Source organism: Artemia franciscana, chromosome 16 (assembly GCF_032884065.1).
Source record: "Artemia franciscana chromosome 16, ASM3288406v1, whole genome shotgun sequence".
NCBI lineage: Eukaryota > Metazoa > Arthropoda > Branchiopoda > Anostraca > Artemiidae > Artemia > Artemia franciscana.
This window is the reverse complement of record NC_088878.1, coordinates 26,962,252-26,983,664: the sequence shown is the minus strand read 5'-3', so window position 1 is coordinate 26,983,664 and position 21,413 is coordinate 26,962,252. Positions and strand designations below refer to the sequence as shown.

At 35.5% G+C, this 21,413-nt stretch overlaps 1 protein-coding gene across 2 annotated transcripts in view; it reads right to left on the bottom strand.

The window, feature by feature from the left end:
* LOC136037296 (calponin homology domain-containing protein DDB_G0272472-like) overlaps positions 1-21,413 on the bottom strand; it is a 198,847-nt gene that overhangs the window by 75,311 nt on the left and 102,123 nt on the right. For both annotated transcript variants that reach the window (XM_065719939.1, XM_065719940.1), the window contains exon 2: positions 5,452-5,636. In XM_065719939.1, the coding sequence (XP_065576011.1) occupies positions 5,452-5,636 (185 nt within the window). The remainder of the gene's footprint in view (positions 1-5,451; positions 5,637-21,413) is intronic.

Here is a 21,413-nt window from a genome sequence, read left to right as displayed (position 1 = left end):
AGAGGCTTAATAACGGTCGGAATTTAAAATAAGAACTCTGAGTCACCAGGTCCTTCTAAATATAAAAATTCATTAAGATCCCATCACCCACTCGTAAGTTAAAAGTACTTTAATTTTTCTAATTTTTCCTCTTCCTTGAGCCCCCCCCCCAGACAGTCGAATCGGGAAAACGACTTTATCAAATCAATTTGTGCAGCTCCCTGATACGCCTACCAATTTTCATCGTCCTAGCATGACCAGAAGCACCAAACTCGCCAAAGAACTGAATCCTACCCCCCTAGCTCCCCCAAAGAGAGCAGATCCAGTCCGGTTACGTCAGTCACGTATCTACGACATTTATTGGCGTTTTCAAAGATTTCCGGTTTTCCCCTCCAACTCCCCCCAATGTCAACAAATCTGGTCAGGATTTGTAATAAAAGCTCTGAGACATGAGTTCCTTCTACACATAAAATTTCACTATGATCCGGTCACCCAATCTTAAGTTAAAAATACCTCAATTTTTCTAATTTTTTCAAATTATCAACCCCCAGCTCCCCCAAAGAGAACGGATCCGTTCCAATTATGTTAATCACGTATCTATAGCTTGTGCTTATTTTTCCCATCAAGTTTCATCCCGATCTCTCCACTCTAAGCCTTTTTACAAGATTTCCGGTTTCCCCCTCCAACTCCCCCCAACATCACCATATCTGGTCGAGATTTAAAATGAGAGTTTTAAAGCACAAGATCCTTCAAAACATCAAATTTCATCAAGATCTGATCACCCGTTCGTAAGTTATAAATATCTCATTTTTTCTAATATTTCGGATTACTCCCCCCCCCCCCCGAGCTCCCCCAAAGAGAACGGATCCGTTCCAATTATATCAATGACGTATCTATAACTTGTGCTTATTCTTCCCATCAAGTTTCATCCCGATCTCTAAACTAAGCGTTTTCCAAGATTTCCGGTTTCCCCCTCCAACTCCCCCCAATGACACCGGATCTGGTCGGAATTTAAAATGAGAGTTCTAAAGCACAATATCCTTCTAAATATCAAATTTCATTAAGATCTGATCACCCGTTCGTAAGTTATAAATATCTCATTTTTTCTAATATTTCGAATTACTCCCCCCCCCCAACACCTCCAAAGAGAGCGGATCCGTTCTGGTTATGTTAATCACGTATCTAGGACTTGTACTTATTTTTAATTACCAAGTTTCATCCCGGTCCTAGAATGTCACAAGAAGGCTCATTCTAACGGAAATGAAAAGTTCTAGTGCCTTTTTTAAGTAACTAAAAAAATTGGAGGGCACCTAGGCCCCCTCCCACGCTCATTTTTTCCCCAAAGTCAACGGATCGAAATTTTGAGATAGACATTTGGTTACGCATAGTCAAAAACCATAATAACTATGTCTTTGGGGATGACTTACTCCCCCACAGGCCCTGAGGGAGGGGTTGCAAGTTACAAACTTTGTCCAGTTTTTACATACCGTAATGGTTATAGGGAAGTGTACAGACGTTTTCAGGGGGATGTTTTTGGTTTGGGGGGTGGGGTTGAGAGGAGAGGGCTATGTGGGAGGATCTTTCCTTGGAGGAATATGTCATAGGGGAAGAGAAATTCAATGAAAAGGGTGGAGGATTTTCTAGCATTACTATAAAAAAAAAGAAAAAATAAACATGAAAAAGTTTTTTCAATTGAAAGTAAGGAGTAGCATTAAAACTTAAAACGAACAGAGATTATTACGCATATGATGGGTTCTAAAAATACTTTAGCATAAAGAGCGAGGTATTTAGGAGGAGATAAATACCTTGCTCTTTATGCTAAAGTATTTTTAGTAATTTCAACTATTTATTCTACGGCCTTTCTGAGTTAGGGGTCATTCTTAAAGAATTGGGACAAAACTCAAGATTTAGTGTAAAGAGCCAGGTATTAACGAGGGGACAAACCCCCTCATATACATAACAAACATATAAGAATATAAAAGTTTGTTACGTAAGTTAATTCTAAAATTACGCATATTTTTTACTAATAAAAACGTTTGTTAAAAATTAAAAGTTCTAATTGCCTTTTTAAGTAACTGAAAAAATGGAGGGCAACTAGGCCTCCTTCCTCACCCCTTATTTCTCAAAATCGTCTGATCAAAACTAAGAGAAAGCCATTTAGCCAAAAAAAAGAATTAATATGCAAATTTCATTTTAATAATTTATGTGCGGAGAGCCAAAATCAAACATGCATTAATTCAAAAAACGTTCAGAAATTAAATAAAAAAAAAACTAGTTTTTTTGAATTGAAAGTGAGGAGCGACATTAAAACTTAAAACGAACAGAAATTACTCCGTATATGAAATGGGTTATCCCCTCCGCAATCCCTCACTCTTTATGCTAAAGTTTGACTCTTTGCCACAATTCTACTTTTTAAACGATTAAAAACTTTAGCGTAAAGAGCGAGAGATTGCGGATGGGACAACCCATTTCATATACGGAGTAATTTCTGCTCGTTTTAAGTTTTAATGTCGCTCCTTACTTTCAGTTAAAGAAACTAGTTTTTTTATTATTTCGAATTACTCCCCCCCCCCAACACCCCCAAAGAGAGCGGAACCGTTCTGGTTATGTTAATAACGTATCTAGGACTTGTACATATTTTCCCCACCAAGTTTCATCCCGGTCCTAGAATGTCGCAAGAGGGCTAATGTCGCAGGAGGGTAAGTTTTAATGTCGCTCCTTACTTTCAGTTAAAGAAACTAGCTTTTTTTTAAATTTAATTTCATTGAGATCCGATCTCTCCTTCGTAAGTTAAAAATACCTCATTTTTTCTTATTTTTCAGAATTACCCCCCCCCCCCCCCCAACTCCCCTAAAAAGAGAGCGGATCCGTTCCAGTTATGTCAATCACGTATCTAGGACTTTAGTATCTAGGACTTAGGTATCTAGGTGTTTATTTTTCCACCATGTTTCACCCCGATCCCTCCACTCTAAGCGTTTTCCAAGATTTTAGGTCCCCCCAACTCCCCCCAATGTCACCAGATCTGGTCGGGATTTAAAATAAGCGCTCTGAGACACGATATCCTTCCAAACATCAAACTTCATTAAGATCCAATCACCCGTTCGTAAGTTGAAAATACCTCCTTTTTTTCTAATTTTTTCGATTTAACCGCCCCCACTCCCCCCCCCCTAGATGGTCGAATAGGGTAAACAACAATTTCTAATTTAAACTGATTTGGTTTCTGATAGCCTGCCAAATTTCATCGTCCTAGCTTACCTGGAAATGCCTAAAGTAGCAAAACCGGGACAGACAGACAGAGACAGACCGACCGACAGAATTTGCGATCGCTATATGTCACTTGGTAGATACCAAGTGCCATAAAAAAATGATTGACCAAAATCATCCTGCTGGTATTCTAAAACTAATTCATAGTTACTTTAGTGACAGATTTGTCTGCTATGAAAATGTAACTTCGGTCAAATTAGAGAATTCATGTCCCCAAGGTGGCATATTGTCTCCATTCCTTGGTCTATAGACATAAATGAATTACTCGAGTTAAATATTGACATTAATTACAAAGTTCAAGCTTACGCAGACGATGTAATCGTTGTTATAACGGGCTCAAGGTTGCAAGTATGGAAAGACTAGCAACAAATGTCTTCGAAAGATTCACTGAATGGGCTTCAAATAGGTAACACACCTTTGGCATAAATAAAATCGAAACACAAATGTTTCGACATCTTGTTCGATAACAAATGTTTGATAACAAATTTGTTCGATATTGGTTCGATATCTTGTTCGATAACAATTGTTTCGATATCTTGTTCGAAACAAATGTTTCGATAATTTGATATCATTTAGTGCTTCGGTGGTAATATGATTAAAATTAAGGATAATGTCAAGTACTTTGGGTTTATTTTAGATAGAAAATTACTATGGTCTACTCATATTACTTACAGAGTGAATTCAACTAAACAATATTTCAGCCGTCTTCTTAGTATTGCCAGATCAACTTTTAGTCTAAAACCGTCTGCCCTAAGATTGCTGTACGCTGCCCTAATATTCTACATGCTGCCCCTATATGGATTAGTGCAATCAGGAAAACGCTTATAAGGAAAGCCTTGCTTTCAGCTCAAAGGCCTGCCTTGATTTTGACTTCCAAATCTTTTAGAACTGCTTCAAGTGAGATCACAGCCGCCATTTCTGTTCTACTCCCAATTGATTATCGGGCTATTGAAATATCCATGCTTCGTTATTCTAATAAAAATCGTCTTAATGCCTGGCCAAATTTCCCACCCTCCACCCTGTATTTCCATTATGTTGCCATTCTGCTGATCCTAGTACCTTTACTGATGAACTAGCTGCTCAATTTTTGGACACAGATATTATAATACAAAAGTATACTACTCCCTCTCTTACTGTCCCCGCACCGTTTTGACCAATGCAATATATCATAATTGGCATAATAGGTTTGAGATTCCTGTCAGTAGCTGGATGATGGAAGTTTTTCGTAATAAGGATGATCTTGTGTCTATTAAAAATTTTAGCCCGTCTCCTTACTTAACCAAATTTACAACTAGACATAGCCACCTAAATTATTTCCTACGGAGAATCGGAAAAAGTGTTAGTTCACTCTGCTCGTGTGTAAATGTTGAAAACGGCTATCACTTCCTCTATGAATGTACTAATCATTCTTTTCCTCGCTCGCTTTTGATAAATTGTTTAAATGATTTATTAATCTTCTTTCCTTCCGATTTGTTTTTGCTTAGTGTTTGGAAACATACTCGGTCTCTAGTGATTCAATTTCTTGTGAATCACTGAAATTGATTCATGATATGCATATCATGAGTGATATGCATATTATTTAGATCGTAGTCGTTTTTTATTTTGCTTTCTAGTTTTTGTTATCTTTATTTCTCTCTTTTTAGCGTCATTTTACGGTTTTTGCAGTTGTAGATGTGAAATACCGGGTTTCCGGCTCAGTCACTAATAAATTATCTATACATCTATACTAGAGAAATGACTAAACTTATAGTCAAACTTTGTATATCGAAGACAAACTAGAATTTCGAATTTCAGGGCCATAGAAGACACATAAAAATTCTTCAAAAAAGAAGAAAATTTACAAAGTAAACAAACAAATTGACCCAAAGAAAAGCAAAAGATTTGCCCTGTCGCTTAGTCATACTGTCAGGTAGACCATCGAACTTATTTTTCTATTTCTAAATCACGGCCTCAATAAACCCAATTTGAGCAGCAAAATAAAGCTTAAAGAAAGAAGATGGACTACTTCTAAATACTGATCCTTTTAATTTGGCTCAATTTCAAACATGAATAAAGAAACTTGCAAAAATCAACCCGAATTTCGCTTCTCGACAAAACAAGTCAGACTAAAACGATAAAACACAACCTGCCACCAAGACAGCATAGTAACAATTTGGTTGGGATTGTACTTTACTATTTAATCTGGATATTATAAACAAATACACTTACTCATCTTGCAGCTCAGGTTCTGTTGATTTTAAAACTGAGACGTATATACACTTGGAAACGAGTTTCTTGGAGTATCTGGCCATTAGCCGAGCTATTCTAACAACTTCTCGCGTGCTGTTTATTCCACCATTTCGATTTAAAAGAATTGCCAAACAGCTGATAAGTTCGGCTGGATCTATTCGAGGCTAAAAAAAAAATACAATTAGGAAGTCTATTTTGAATACTGACAATATTTACAATCTTGCCTTTTGAAATTTGCTTTCCACTTCGTTACTTCTCTTTACAACAGCATTTTTGAATACTGACAATATTTACAATCTTGCCCTTTGAAATTTGCTTTTCACTTTGTGAAAAGCAAATTTGGGCTTGCTTAGTTACAAATTAGTTCCAATTAATTAGTATCAATGCAGCTGCATTGATCATAAAACACTTTCGGTTTGTGATCAATGCAGCTCTTTGTCTTGCAGTAACATCATTGAAACTGAATCTCCCCAACATGATGTCAAATATACAAGAGCAACCATTACACTGAAAATCCAGCCATGGTGAAGGATTCATAATGGATAAGGAAGCTGATAAGTCTTGTTTAGGTTGGGAAGGTATCAATAGTAGAATACTAATCGTTCATACCCCAGCATAGCAAAGACAGTTTCACACAATGATGTATATTGTAGTTATACTAAATTTCCTAGTACATAGATTTCCTCAAAAATCCTTATTCATCATAGTGGAAGTACCTATTACTAAATTGACTGGAGGCGACAAAAGTCCATCCAGCGTCTGGGTGAAGCCTTTTCTCCCGTTAACTCAAAGCTTTTAAAGTGTAAGTACTCAGTTTAGAATCTTGAGAACGTCGATGTTGCATGGCTGAGGCAGGTCTCAATATTTCAAACATTGACTTTTGCCTCAAGAACCAAGTTGATATGGTAACAGTAGTTTCGAAATGCAGACGGATTCAGCCAATAAAATTAACAAAACATTCAATGAAATGAAGGATCTCGCTTCCAGGACACAATAACCTGCATACAGCAGCAGCAGCACAATTTCGAGCATGCAGCACCAGCGTTACTAGTCTTGCACATTGTATTTTTTTTGCCGGCGCCGCTTTTGTTATTCATAAATTTGTTGTTTATGTGAGATGTCTTGTTTTTGCTTTCCTTTTTAAGGCCTGATAACTCAAAATTTTAAATGCAGTGCCGTGTGTTTTCAGTAAAGCAGACAATTTAAGACAAGGAGATAGAAAGCTATTAGGAACTACAGCCTAATATTTGTCTTGGGAATTCTTTGGCTTATTTTAAGTAATCAGCTCATTAAATTTAAAATGACACACATTAAAGTTGATCCCAACACAACCACCTTAGTTATATAAGTATCCAAGCGTTAATAGCCTTGGTCAGTTCAGTCTATCGGTAAACCGCAGACTGGAAAAGGGCAAAGTTCAGCTAAATGAAAAGAAATAAGGAAACATAGAACAGACAGAAAGGTTTGAATACAGATAAGGAAAGATAGATTATGCCAAAAGGTGGGACGAGTTGCAGTTATCCCTCCGATGCTGAAGAGCTATAGAAGGAAGGAAATAGAGACAAAAAGAAGGGTTTGGATGCAGATAAGACAAGATAGATTATGCCAAAAGTTTGGGTGAGTCGTAGATACTCCTCCAAAACTGAAGTGCTGTCCTGGCCTGGTATTGTCGGGATATTTTACATTCTTGCCTTCGCAATGTCTTCTCTGTTTCATTAAGCTTCAACAGTTTCTTTTGTCATTGGATCCACTTTACTTCGGAGTCTCGCTCAAGCAACTTATACTTTATTTAAGCAAACAAAAACTTTTGTTTAATGTTAATAGCATTGTTTACCGTGAATAGAAAACAGAAAACCCAATTTAATAAGACAGTTACGTAAAGCCGTTGTCTGCATTTTCACGAGGATGGAAGTTGAGTTCATATTCTCCTTCCATCTTCATGAAAACAAACATTTGCTCAACAAAAGAGCGAACTCCTCCATCCGGTTTTGCTCAGTTCTGAAGTTGAACTAGAGCTTTTCATCAAATTCAACGAGATACAGGTAAGAGGGGGACGGGAGCAAAACATACTTTCGTCGAGCGAATCTACACGGAAGCACAGGTAGACGTGGATGCTTGATTCTCATACAGCTGTCATCCTTGGGAAAGCGGGTCCTATGATAAATAAGATGATCACGAAATCCCACAGGCTTAGCCTCAAATGGGGGTGAAGGTCTTGTCGGCTAGCAGGCCTTAAACTCTAAACGTGCTCCAAATACCTTACGAATTCTTTGGTAAATTTTGATTTTAATTTCATATATCAGTAGAAAAAATAAGGTTATATCAGCATTTTCCACTTTAGGAGAAATTATCAACACCTTGCTCTTTACGCTAAAGTTTGACTTTTTATCAAGATTCTTGAATTAGAATATGAAGCTTTTCTTTATAGCACTAAAAAACTTTACCATAACGAGCAAAGGATTGAGAGGGGGCAGCCCCCCTCCTGTACGGAATAATTTCAGTTCGCTTTAAGTTTTAATGTTGCTCCTTGTTTACAGCTGAAAAAAGTTGTATTCTCAAATTTAATTTCTGACCAGTTTTAAGGCCATGCCGAGAAATCCCGCCAACCTTCAAAGCTCACCCCGCGCGAAATTTCCTTCAGACAATTCCATCCACAAGAAAAAATCCACCCATTCAGAGGAGAAAGTTCTCCCCCACAAATTTCTGTATATGTCCCAGTAATAAAAACTACACGTAAACAATGGGCCGTTTGCATAATTTACAACCATGCCCCAGGGGCTATGAGAATCATGTCATCCCAAGAGGCATAGTTATTGCACCTTTCAACTATGCTCTACGAAAATGCTATCTACCAAGAATAAAAAAACACAAAATTCCATATTTTTGTAGGTAGGAGCTTGAAACCTTTACATAATGTTCTCTAATATGTTGAATCTGTGGGCGGAATTTTCATTAAGATCACTTGACTTCTGTGGGTGGTTTCCTCGTTTTTCAAAAAAAAAGCAGGATAATTTGCTCAAGCTCGTAGCTAGTGATAGGTAATAATGAACTTAACGAATTTTACACTTTAGGAATCAGCAAATGAAAACCAATTCTTTTTATGAATTAATCGTAATCTAAATTACTTTTTTGAGTTTCGGTTACTACTGGGTCATGTCACTCTGGTTACAGTTCGTTACCACGAACTACTTGACACGCATCTGTTGAACCGCCATTCGCCAAGACGGTTTGTAAAAAAAAGCTGATACAATATAACGCAATACGGCCATTTTTTGTGTTATTGTAGCGAAGTAAACTTGAGGTAAGCCAGTGATTCTCAGGAGCTATGCTACGGCGCAAGGGGCTACTGTAAGATCTATTTTGACATGCTTACCAATTAAATAAAGTAAGATCACCGAATTGACAGCTTTACAAAAACTAATGTGCTTCGACTGCGGACTTCTATATTAGCCTCAACCTTTTAATCCGCAAGCCCAGAAATCCTTAAATACAACAATTGGTGAAAAGCAAACGTCATCTATGCAACATTTAATTAGTGGTTATTTATTTACAACATTCATATTGCAATTTTTAATCATTTATTTTAAATATTGGTCAAAATGATAAATATTTAATCATTAGGACCATTCCCTGAATGACCCCTAACTTAGACTATTGATTAGGCATTATACCGTAAAAAAATTAATCTATTTTGAAAATTAACTCTGTTAATTACAAAAGGTTTTTAAATACATCAATTTCCTTTAAAATGAGCTATTAAACAACTCTCTATGATGTTCCAGTGCTCCTCTAGCTGCAGAGGGAAAAAAATATGCCGTCGATGCAGAATATCGTATAGCAAGCCACTTATCTTATTTTTCAAGCCAAGGAACTGCATGTTTCCTAAATAGGGGTTTCAGACAGGACAATTATTATAGTATACTCTGTGTTTCGATCTGACTCTATTTTTAGGAGTTATGGCTATTGTATTTCTCAGTATGGGACCTAATCGTCTCTTACTAGGTTGCTAGCAACCGCTGCAACCTGGATTACCTAATCGCAGTTTCGTACCTTTTTGACTTTACTTATAAACTCACCACCAGAGTCACATTTTAAGGCTTTTCTGATTAAAATGGCTACTATCCAATGCCAAGTTGAGCATACGTGATGCCGAAGGGATAACCTTTTGATAGGTTTTGGTCCATTTAAGGGCACATAGTTTTCAATTTGTGATCAAATGAACCCCATCTCGCAGAACCTACAACCATCCATTTTTTATGATCAGAAAAAAATGCGGGAGATATTAGTGGGTCAACGCTATTGCGTTGAATAAGATGAATGTATTTAAAGCAAGTTGTTTATTAGATCAGAAGGAAATAGCTGCAGTCTCAATGCTTCAATACACTTTTAAGGTCGTCAAAAGTATTTATTTCTTTTCCAGAGGTTATCCGTTCAGCCAATAGTCCTAGACGTTAGAGAGAAAGCTCATTCAAGTAAACTAATATTCTAGTGACCTTTTTAAGTAGGAAAAAGATTACGTCAGAGCAAAATATAATTTTTTCGCCACTTTGTCAAACAAAACTACGATTTTGCTTCAAAGAGGGCCGGATTGCCAGTCAACTGAAAATTCAAAGATATGAAACCGATTTAAAATTATTGCAAAAGTTTATACTGGGTTTCCCCGTTTCAGAGCAGAAAAGGAGAACTTCATGAAATGGAGATTTTCAAGACAACCGGTAATACTAAAATAATAATTAATTGGGAATTGAAAAATTTGAGCAATAGCCAGTTGTCATCATCACCAGAATATCCTTTGTTAGGTCATGGGTTTAGGTCTCAAAATTCCGAATTTTGTGATTTACGTCAATAGTTATGCTGTAAAGTTAGTTCTTAGCACATAACTTGACTAATCTTTACATGCCTTTGCTTTTTCGCGACAGTCTTTTCCTTAAATGTTCATTTCAGCTAGCCTTTCTGAAGAAAGGGCAGCAGCCCTAGAGCACAAAATCAACAATAACAGTACCAGTAAATGAAATGAAATAAGACGAATAAAGAACGGAATAAAATTATTTTTCGTAAAACCACCCTTTTCGCATAAGCTTATCAAACTTATATTCTTTTTTAGAAAAGTTGTTTATGTAATCCCCACCGATTTAAAGTTATTTCACTATTTGTTTATCTTCGTAGTTACTGTCAGTTTCAATCACAAACAATAGTTTTTGGAAAGGTTTATTGCAGAGATGAATTGTAGCTTCTGAGATAGCATATTCCATACTTCTCATTTCAGATAAGTTTCCGATGTTATAGCAGCAATGTTAGAACACAATATCAACCACTCAATTGAAAGTAAATTATGTTTCACTGGTTCCTTTATGACATCACCTGTTCTTCTTGACTAAGCTGCGTTGCGAACAACCCCTTCTGCTGGAGACAATAAAGAAGGGACCTCCATCCCCCCAAAAGGTAGGTCGAGTGCAGGCTTAAATAAGCCACAACTAGGCCATGTCTTCTCATGTTCGGTTGGGATTTGATAACCCGCTCAGGTAGATTTCGTGATCACAAGAATTCAGAAATCCCTCCCCTAAGAGAGAGAGCCCGACTCGACACGGTTTTTCGAAAGACTCAACTAAGATTCTAGCTCTTACTTTCGACGAAGTTTAGTTGACATTCGATAACTAACTCAGCCAGATACCCTGATGAAAAAAGCTTATGGACCTCTTCCCTTTTCCTTCCCACAAAGGTCAGATCAGCATCCCCATAACGTATAACTAACGTTACTAGTTCTTGATTCTGACAGACGCTTAATTGAGATCCAATCGCCTCTCATGGTAGATGTCCAATGACGTTAATCTATCTCCCCCCCCCGCATCCCTAGAAGACCGAATGCATCTGAATTGCCAAAATACATGATTGATGGACTACTTTTTAGTTCCTTTCCGCTTTGTCTGAGATCCAACAACATTTTCTGTTAAATTTTCTTACGACAAGACGTTACGGACTCCCTTCACTCTCCTCCACCCATCCTCAATAGGCTAAACTGTGTCTGTATATCCAAGAGGCATATCTAGGACACTTACTCTTACTTCCTATCAGCTTTGACTGAGACCTGAAAACCTCTTCAGGTATATTTTTAGATGACGAGCATTTAGGAACACCCTTCCCACAAAGAAGATGGACTGGGCCCTGACACCAACAACGGAAAAACTAAGACACCACCACTAACTACAAATCTTACTTTAGTTTTTTTTTCCATAAAGACAACTACCCAAAGGGTTATGAGATGCCAATTGAACTTAGCGAGCACTAAAAGCAGTTCCTAGTTGGGCTTTCTGACTATCAGAACATAACTTATCACCCTGTGGAACAAGAGGTCTAACATTCACGTCGTCCATATGTTTACTAGAAAAAAGGTTTGCTTGCTGAGTTCAAGAAGTCATGATCTGCTTTTCAAGAAATACTTCCTGGAAATCTGGAAGGAGTGCAAAACGTCAATCTCGGGATTTTACTTATACAAGTCCATTTTCTACACAAGTCTAGTCCTTTTTCTATTTATACTATTTATGAGTCGGGAAGGAGGACGATTTTCTTCTTGGTACAAGAAATTTCACAAAGCTTAAGAACTTTTCCTTTCTGCTCTAATATCTCCATATAGGAAAGAAGTTTCAACATCAAAAAGAAGTTTCAAATTTCCTTTGCTTTATGCTACCAAGCTAAAGACCACTAGACACAAAAAGAAAAGTTACTCGGTTTGAACTTAATTGTCTTGTTGGCTAAGCTACCGTTGTTTCTTAATTTATTGAGACAGTGTTATAGTACAAATAAACTTATTTTCCTTTAAGGTTTACGTTCACTTTGCAAGCGTTGTATGTCATTTTTCTGCCATCCTTTGGCGCATATGTTTCAACATAAAACGACAATCTTGCTATCAATCAACTACAGACATTTAGTTTTAGTCATTTACCAAATTAGATTTCTGGAGTTTGCGTTGCAATCTTTTATTACTGAATAATGTTGAAAACATGTTAAAACAATTTTTTATTTTAAAGCAAGTTTGGATTGTTCACTAAAAAAATCATTATTTGGTTTTGTAAATGGATCAGGGCCGTCACGTGTGGGGGAGGGGAGGTGGGACACCCACCCCTTCGATGTTTTCAGCCATTCGGTAAAAAATGAGATGGTAAAATCGTGGCACGAAGCGCCAGAATTTTAAGACTCAGCCAATTGTTTTTTCTTGTTTAACAAAAACCAGGAAAATACTAACATGTCATCTTCAGAAATCTCGAACTTGGTCGGTAAACGCAACAGTAAAACCGACTCCCACTGTGATTTTACGGGTGGTGTCACGATTTTTCATTTGGTTAAATAAAATGCACGAAGATACCGACAAGACATAAACTGAAATATCTATCTCGGTCGGTTAATCCAGCGGTTTTACCGACTCGTGCAGTGATTTTACGGCTGGTGCCAGTTTTCCATTCGGTTAAAGAACATGAAAATACGGATGTGACATCTAAGGAAATCTCAATCTAGGTTGGTAAATGTAGCAGTTTTACCGACTTTTGTTATGAATTTACGGACGGTGGCAGATTTCTTCGTTTGGTTAAATAAAGAGCATGAAAATACTGATCCGATGTGTACCATAGTTTCAATCTTAGTCGGTAAATCTAGCAGTCATACCAACTAGTGCAGTAATTTTAGAGATGGTGCCACTATTCTATATTCGGTTAAATAATCAACATGAACATAACGGCATTAAGTCTACCGAAATCTCAATCTTGGTCGATTAATGCAATGGTTTTTACCAACGTACGTCATGATTTTACGGATCTTGCCACCATTTTTCATTCGTTTAAATGAAGAACGTGGAACATAGTACAGCTTATCATGTAGAATTTCTTCATAGATAGCTTTGCTCTTTCTTTCTCCTAACATATTGCTCCATTCTTCACTATGTCACCACGTCATTGTTCATATTCTTCTCATGGTATAAGAACTGCTATTCCATCCCCAGTTTATGTGAATTGCGATCACAAGTTTAGCATTAGAAATGGATATTATGTTAATGAGTGGTGAAAACAGATGGTTTAAATGATCAGCCAATCGGTAAGATTAATCACCCCCCCCCCCAAAAAAAAAACATTTTGGCTAGTAATGCCCCTAAAATAGATGATCTGAGACTAACGAATCCAACTATTAAAGTATCTTGTCACTTCTGTAGAACTTATAGCAACAGAATTGTTGCAAAACAGCGTTTAGCAGAATTGCATAACCTTTAGCAAAATTGTACAACTACAAAGACATTTTCTTATTTTGCTTCTGTCAAAATGTTCCGATTTGTTGTGAAATGTTTACTTCCTCATTCCTGCATCCCCTTTAACTATTTCTAGTTCAAGGCCCAATTAAAATAAGTACTAAAAAAAGCTGACGCTCAGATAAAAATATATAAAAAGCACGTTTCTTATTTATATACTTATGCTCTCTGTGAAATTGACTACTATCGACCTTTTTACTAAAGCTTTTGACCTCCCACTACATGGCCACCTTAGGTTAGCACAGCAGTAAAAGATAGTCCCCCATCCCAATCCAAAGTTTTACATTGTTAGTCAGAGGAATTTTTGTCCATTGTTAGTTTACATTTTTTACATTAATAGTCAGAGGAAGTATCCCAGAATATTTTTTTCATTGTCGTTTTGCTCACATTTGGTTCTTTGTTGGGTAAGTTGTCCAATCACTGACCTAGATGAATTACCAAAGAGTTATGTATTTTTGTGTATTAAAGAGTTAGTATTTTTGGTGCTCCACCATCCTTTATGTTTAAAATCAAAAACCTGAGACAAAGAAAGATTTGTGTTTTTTTTAGGGGATAGGGTAAAAAAAAAATATCCACAAGTTTAAAATTTTTTTCAGCAGCTGAGTGGTCTTTTCAAGGCTGTATACAGGGGGGGAAGGGGTTTGAATTCCCTCTCCGAAATGTTTGTCCGACTTAAAAAACGTAGCACGAATGAATATAAACAAATTTTTGTTTTGTTTTTAAGTTTTATTGTAAATCCCCCCACCCCCGAAAAGAAAACCTGGATATGGATTTGGACCAAAACCAGAAGGAAATCATCCCCTTTGAGTTCGTGTTTCTAAATTAACCAAAATATTTATAATTGAGATTTTTTTTACATTTCATCTTTTACAACTAAGCAAATCTTTATTTTGTGATGACATATGACTCATGTTTGATTCTCGGTTGAAATCTTGACTCCTTTTGCAAAAGTTCACATCTCTATGCTTACCAGATCCATGGACAGGTTGTTTCACCTCGTTTGACTAGAAGAAACCACGATGTCTTTGGGATGATTGCAGGGCTGGACATAATTTTTTAACTTTAATTTTGCGTTTTCCTCAAAAACGCTAATATTCAAGGAAAAGAATATTGAGGGAAAATGTAACGAAAGACAAATTTACCACTGGAAATTTTGAATAAACTGGTAAACACATGTTTTGGTGCCAAGCAGATTGAATTCATTTGATATCAAACTTAGCACACATACCCAAAAGATGGCACTAGCTTTCCTTAATTAGCTGTATTTTTTACAATCATAAATAGGGATTAATTGACAATGAAGCTTATTGCAAGTACACTTAAGTTCAACCCCCCATCCCCCCAAAAGAAAAATAATATCTTAACAACTAGCCATCTTATGGTAGCAAACTTTAAAAACGACCTCGTCTATTCCTTGATCAAATTTAGTTTTACAAAAAGGGGATAAAAGAAAGAAAGAAAAGAGGTTATCCTCGAATCACTTGGTTTTTGTTAATGTATATTAATTGAAAACTTAAATGTAAAATTAAATTATACATAACTTTTCAGTTAGAAAGTTTTGAAGGAGCTACAGGAGTAATTTCAGCAGGTAAATTACAATGTAATTAACATTTTTTTAGCTTAAGGAACAAATAAACATCCAAATGGGGATAAATCCTAATTAAAGGACACCTAATTTAAGGTGTTATATTGAAAACATAACTAATGGAAATGCAATTGCTAGCAAGTAATTTTTGTTGGGATTACCAAAAAAGCGTCTTAAATCCCCTTAAATGTTATATTTTTATTATGTCAGATTCAAATTAAACAATAACTTCACTTCAAACAAAAAAAAAAAACAGCACAATTCTTCATTTGGCACCGTGCCAATTCTTGGCACCACAAGCTGGTGCCAAGTTAGGATGAATGGTACTTTATCAACAGTTGCTCGAGTTTTTGTAAAAACCTGGCATTGAATTTTTCTGTTAACTTATTGTGATCAAAAGCATGCAAATAACCTGAAACTGCGGCTACGATCAAGGCTATATCCAGGGGGGTTTCTGGGTTTGACCCCCCCCCCAAAAAAATTGGTCTGACTCATAAAAACGTAACAAAAATGCATATAAACAAATTTTGAAGCGTTAAAAAATTGCACCCCCTCCCGAATAAAAATATTGGATACACCCTTGGCTACGATATAGGCACGCATAAGAAAAACTTTTGCACAAACGAAAAATAAAAAAATTCAAAAGAAATTTTTTGCAATACAAACTGATTATTTTGAATTTAACAAACTGTCTGTTTCTTACTAATAGGTTATCATATATTTTCTTTCAATGACATGAACAACTTCCATGGGCGTTTATTGGATGAGGGGACATATCAACCATCCGCCCCCTTCCCTTGATGGATAAATGTATAAAAAGTATAAAATTTGGAAATATTCGGAAATAAATATGAAACTATTCTATCATGACTTATTGTGATCAAAAGCATGCAAATAAAATGCAACTGTCTAATTTGTCAGCGTTTCCGTTCAGGCACATGTTTCAAGATTTTTTTTTCAGTTTACTACGTTTTTTTTATATTTGTTGAATTACTCACCTATTTTTTTTAATTTCGTACCCTCTTGAAATAAATTCCTGGATACTCACCTGAATACTTGTGACAACCCTTGATGGCGTACAATGGCCTTTAATTTGAACATTCCTTTCCTGTTTATCTTCCAGTTACATAGGATCTAATTACCCAATTAGACATCCTTTAAATTTTATAACTGATTTAATGATCCACTAATGATATTAAGACTTGGGCAAATATCATGATAAATCCCTTAACATTCCCTTGTAAAATCCTCAGTAAAATATTAGGACAGTTCGAAGCTAGAAAATAATTCTTACTTCATTATAAGCAGAATAATTGTACTTAATACATTTTTGCACCCCTAATGTGCAATTATACAGCCAAAATTTGTTTCTACAGTATTATATCTTCATCATTTTTTGTGATATTTCATTAGGAAAATTCAGAAAAACAGGTTCCACTTAAAAAAATATAATTAACATATGCAGTATAAAATATAAGTACCTTTTCCTGATACTGCTTCAATGAGTTACTTCAATTCAGGCATGAGGCATTTTTTTCAAAGAAAAATAATTCTGTCCTTTTCTAGGCTATCACTCACAAAATTCTAACATTAAAAATGTTAAATATATAATCCAAGTTATGCCATGCTCTCAGAGATATTGACAGGGATAGATTAAATGAACGTTTTCAAGTACTATTTTTCACATAGGGTTACCTCTTACATGACTGCAGTTGTTGTTTAAAAAAAAATTACAAGGCAATTACTAGCCTGGAAATTATGACACGTTGAAAATACGAAAATACCAGGATAATTTCAAGGGTCTATTTGATTGATGATGAAGATAATTGACAAAACAACGAAAATTCATTAAGTGGGAGGCTAAATTTGGGTTACAAGTGAATATTGCTTATATGTGAAACTGAGTTTCATTTTCTCATTAGTCAAAATTTTACAACAGAGGAAAAATATTACTGGAGATGTATAGAAAATAGTTAAAACCAACTATTTTTTGTGCCAAACATCTATTGACCCCAAAAATTACAAATCAGAGATAGTTCATTCCTGAAACACCACCAACAAGGTTTTTTGCTTGAGGTTTAACACCACCTAATCTAGATGGATATGCAATTTAAGGGGAAAGAACATTTTTACAGTATTTGCATTTGCCTTGATGAAAAAGAGAAATTTGGGCTCACGAACGTATCCAGGTTTTCTTTTTGGGGGGAGGGTGGAGGGGGTAAAAATACTTTTAAAAATGAATCAAAAATTAGTTTACACTCATTTTTGTTAAGTTTTTACAAATTGAAGAAACATATCAGGGGGAGGGGGTGGATTCAAACCTCCTATCCCCCTTGATACAGCCTTGTTTGGACTTCTATTTGAAATTTAAAATAGTTGGTAATTTGACAACTTTACAGATCATAAGCACAAAGAATCATAAAGTAATAAAAGACAAACATAATCAAGGATTTTATCACACTTTGACTGCGCTCGTTGCATTTTTTTTTGTACTTCCATTGTACAGTTGAGTATGCTAAGTCAGAAGAAGATAGAAAATTACATCATGTCTTGTATTATATTAGTGATGAGTCATAGCACAATGTTTTAATTTATTTCAGATAATATTTTAATGAAGACTAATGATGACTAATGTGCTCTTGATCAACAACCATACAAGTAATAAGTAAAAGCATCTTCAAAGTGTATTATCTGTTGCATTTTTATGAGTCATAGTACAAGGAAATGCTGTGCTAAAAACGTCTCTATGTTTTAATTCAGTTCATATAATATTTCGATGATGACTAATGTGGTTTAGATTAACAACTATACAAGTAATAAGTAAAAGCATCTTCAGTGTTTTATCTGTCGCATTTTTTTTAACATTAATTATTAATTTGTGCCAGTTTTTTTTTCTAGGCAAAGTATTATTCAATTTTTTTTTCATGCATTTCTATAACTTTGTTCAAGGCATTTGGCCTGAGTACGAGCACAGTAGCTCCAGAGCTGCCAAGGCTAGGACAAAGAATTAATTGCTCTGACAATAGGATTTATCTTCATAATCATATCACAACAGAGGTAGATCAACAAACTGTTAGGTTTTATCCTGTTTTTTACCCTATACTGCCAATTTTTGTTAATTCATTGGACAAAATTTCAGAAGACACTATGCCTAGTTGCATATATCTATACACAATAGTTATACCATAGTATAGTATCTATATACAACAATATACCATAGTTGCACATACAATCCTACTATGATATAGTTGTGCAACACTACTAATGAATTCTCATAACTAATAACTAGAGGAGCTATAATGAAAGAAGTGAAACAAAAATAACATCTTCTGAAACCCTAAAATAAAACTAAATTAACTGAAATAAAACAAACGTTTCCTTCCAAAAACGAATAATAAATGATTTTTATAAGCACCATGATAAAAACATGTACGAAAAAGGGATTATTTTAAAGCTCTATACCAAGCTGAAAAAAACAAACAAATCCATCCCAGAAATTAGTCAAGTATTCAATGCCCTTGTGGCTGGGGAGACCCTGCCCCCCACAAAAGATTTTTACTGTTGGCCTCATTCCTTTTTTTTCCGTTTTTCACTTTTTTTAAATAAATTTGTCAATTTGGTCAATTATTGGCACCTTTGTCACATTCCCCCCACCCAAGATTCTCCACCAATGTCACTGCAATATCCTGGAAAAAATGAAACAGAACTGATACCTTTTAGGTTTTGTAAAGAACAACTTATATAGATGACGACTTGTGGCTGGATAATCCACAAACTATTGATAAATTAATGTAAATAACATTTATAATATAAATGAATAATTAAATCTGCATCCTCACATCATAACTGAAGATAGAAAATTTAATCCATTGCAATCTTTGATCAAATGGAAGGTGCTTCGTATAAGGAACAAGTTTAGCTACTTTTGATTAGATTTTTAACAAGTACACGCTCATATTTGCTAAGAGGATATGAAACAAATGAATTAAATTCCTGCTTCATCAATGCGTTGAGCCTTAGCTTCTTAAATTTAATGTTGCAAAGTGCCACTTTGGAAAAATGAACACTCGTCACTCTTATTTTTTCTCAGGCCACCCACTCTTCTCTGTAAATACCGAGCAAAACCTTGGGGTCACTGTTGTTAATGAATGAAAATTCAACCCTCATGGTAAGAAGTCTGCTGCTGATGCTAGTTGCTGATGCAGCTGATGGGACTGATAGAGTAAGAGAGAAAGAAGCATAATCTTTCTAATTGTTCCTGTAAAGTCTTCTGTATAAGGGACTTGTGCATCCAAAACTTGAAGTTGGAATGGCTCTAGCCGCCCCTTTTTTTTAAAGACATTAAAGTGTCGGAAGATGTGCAGAGATGTGACACCAAAGTGATATCCAGTGAGTCGGAACTTTCCTACCTTGCAAGACAGCAAAACTTAAACTCCCAACACTTGTATACAGGAGGAATAGAGGTGATGCCATTTAGCCTATAAGTTAATGAAGGCTAACACATTCCCAGCGTTATTTCCCACTCTTGGTCTTAACTCAAAAGCTAGAGGTCATTTCCTGAAACTTGTTAAGTAGTCTAACCCTATTCAGAGTCTGCACCCAATTCTTTTCCTCAAGAATCGTCAACAGTAGGAATAAACTTTGATGAAACTGTTATTTCTGAATCTGTTGAAAGTTCCAAACAAATAATGGGTACAGAGTGGTCCTCCAGGGACTGTAAACCTATCTTGGAAGCTATTGATCAGAGTACTTCACCTCGTCACTAATGAATTTTGAATACAACTTAAATCATAAACTCCGGGGTTCTACAGAAATCCTTAGATTGCTCCAAACTGCAATTTACGGGCAATTAACGTTAACAGTTGATTTATGGTGTGATATTGTATTACAAGCGTTAACATTGCCAAATTTTTGCTTTCAGGGTCGAAGTAAGTCCTAGCATCTCTAAAAACTTGAACTAGAACACCTTAGCACTATTCTGTGGGCAAGTTGGAGCAGGTTTGTGGAAGTAATGCTTAGCAGTAAACTTGGATGCATCTATAAACATATAATTATTGTAACACTATTCAAAAAGAGCATTCAATTTGCTTTGAAGAAGTGAGATATTAGCTTTATCAAGAATGGGTTTGCACAACTAAGCATCATCTGCAAACAACTTATTTGTGTTTCTGAACTACTAAGCGAAGACAATTTACAAATAAGCATGAGAAAACTGGTCAATAGTTGTAAGAGAATGGTAAAAATCTAATTTTTTTTAGGTTCTATAGAGGATTTGAAGATCATGACCATATGATAAATATAACAGAACATTTAGGAAAATTGATGCTATATTTCTCTGGTTTTAGCCAGGTACCTACTTTTGCTACTTGTATGATATAGCCCCTACCTAATATTTTTCTAATATGTATCTCTGTCGCTCAATCCTGATGAATTTTATCTAAGTATGATAAAAAATATAAGATTTTAGAAACAAATTTGGGTTATATAAAACATTAGCGGGGGGGATGGGGGTTGATATTGATTTTAAAAAATAGAAGTCAAATACTTAAATAAATACTCAAATACTTAGCCATAAATTAATTGTAAGATGTTTTTCCGCCAATAAACTTGCTTGGCAATTTAAAAAAAATTAGTTTTCAGTATAATAAACTTTTGAGTAAACATAACAAGAATTACCATGAAATATTGAATAATATTTAGATGTGACTTGTTGGATATATTTTTTTCTTCCTTACTTTAGTATATTAGAGGAAGTTTCAATTCAAGGAGGTGTTTGGTTACAGGCGGGCAGGGTGAAATAATTTCTTAGAAGGTTTTGCATGAACGTGAGTGTTTTTTTTTTTGAAGGACGATTGTTAAATAAATTGTAAATCGACTAGAATGGTATTATTTCAGATTTGTCTATACATTATTCCGAATCAGTTCTTGATGATAGGTGGTGAAGAAAGCTATGCTGAAAATTTGGTGGGTATATACATAATTTTTGTATTTTTATTTTTTGTGTATATTTGTCAGGTGACACTTCACAAGGGGATGCCACAGGCGCGCTTACTTGCTAGGATCAGG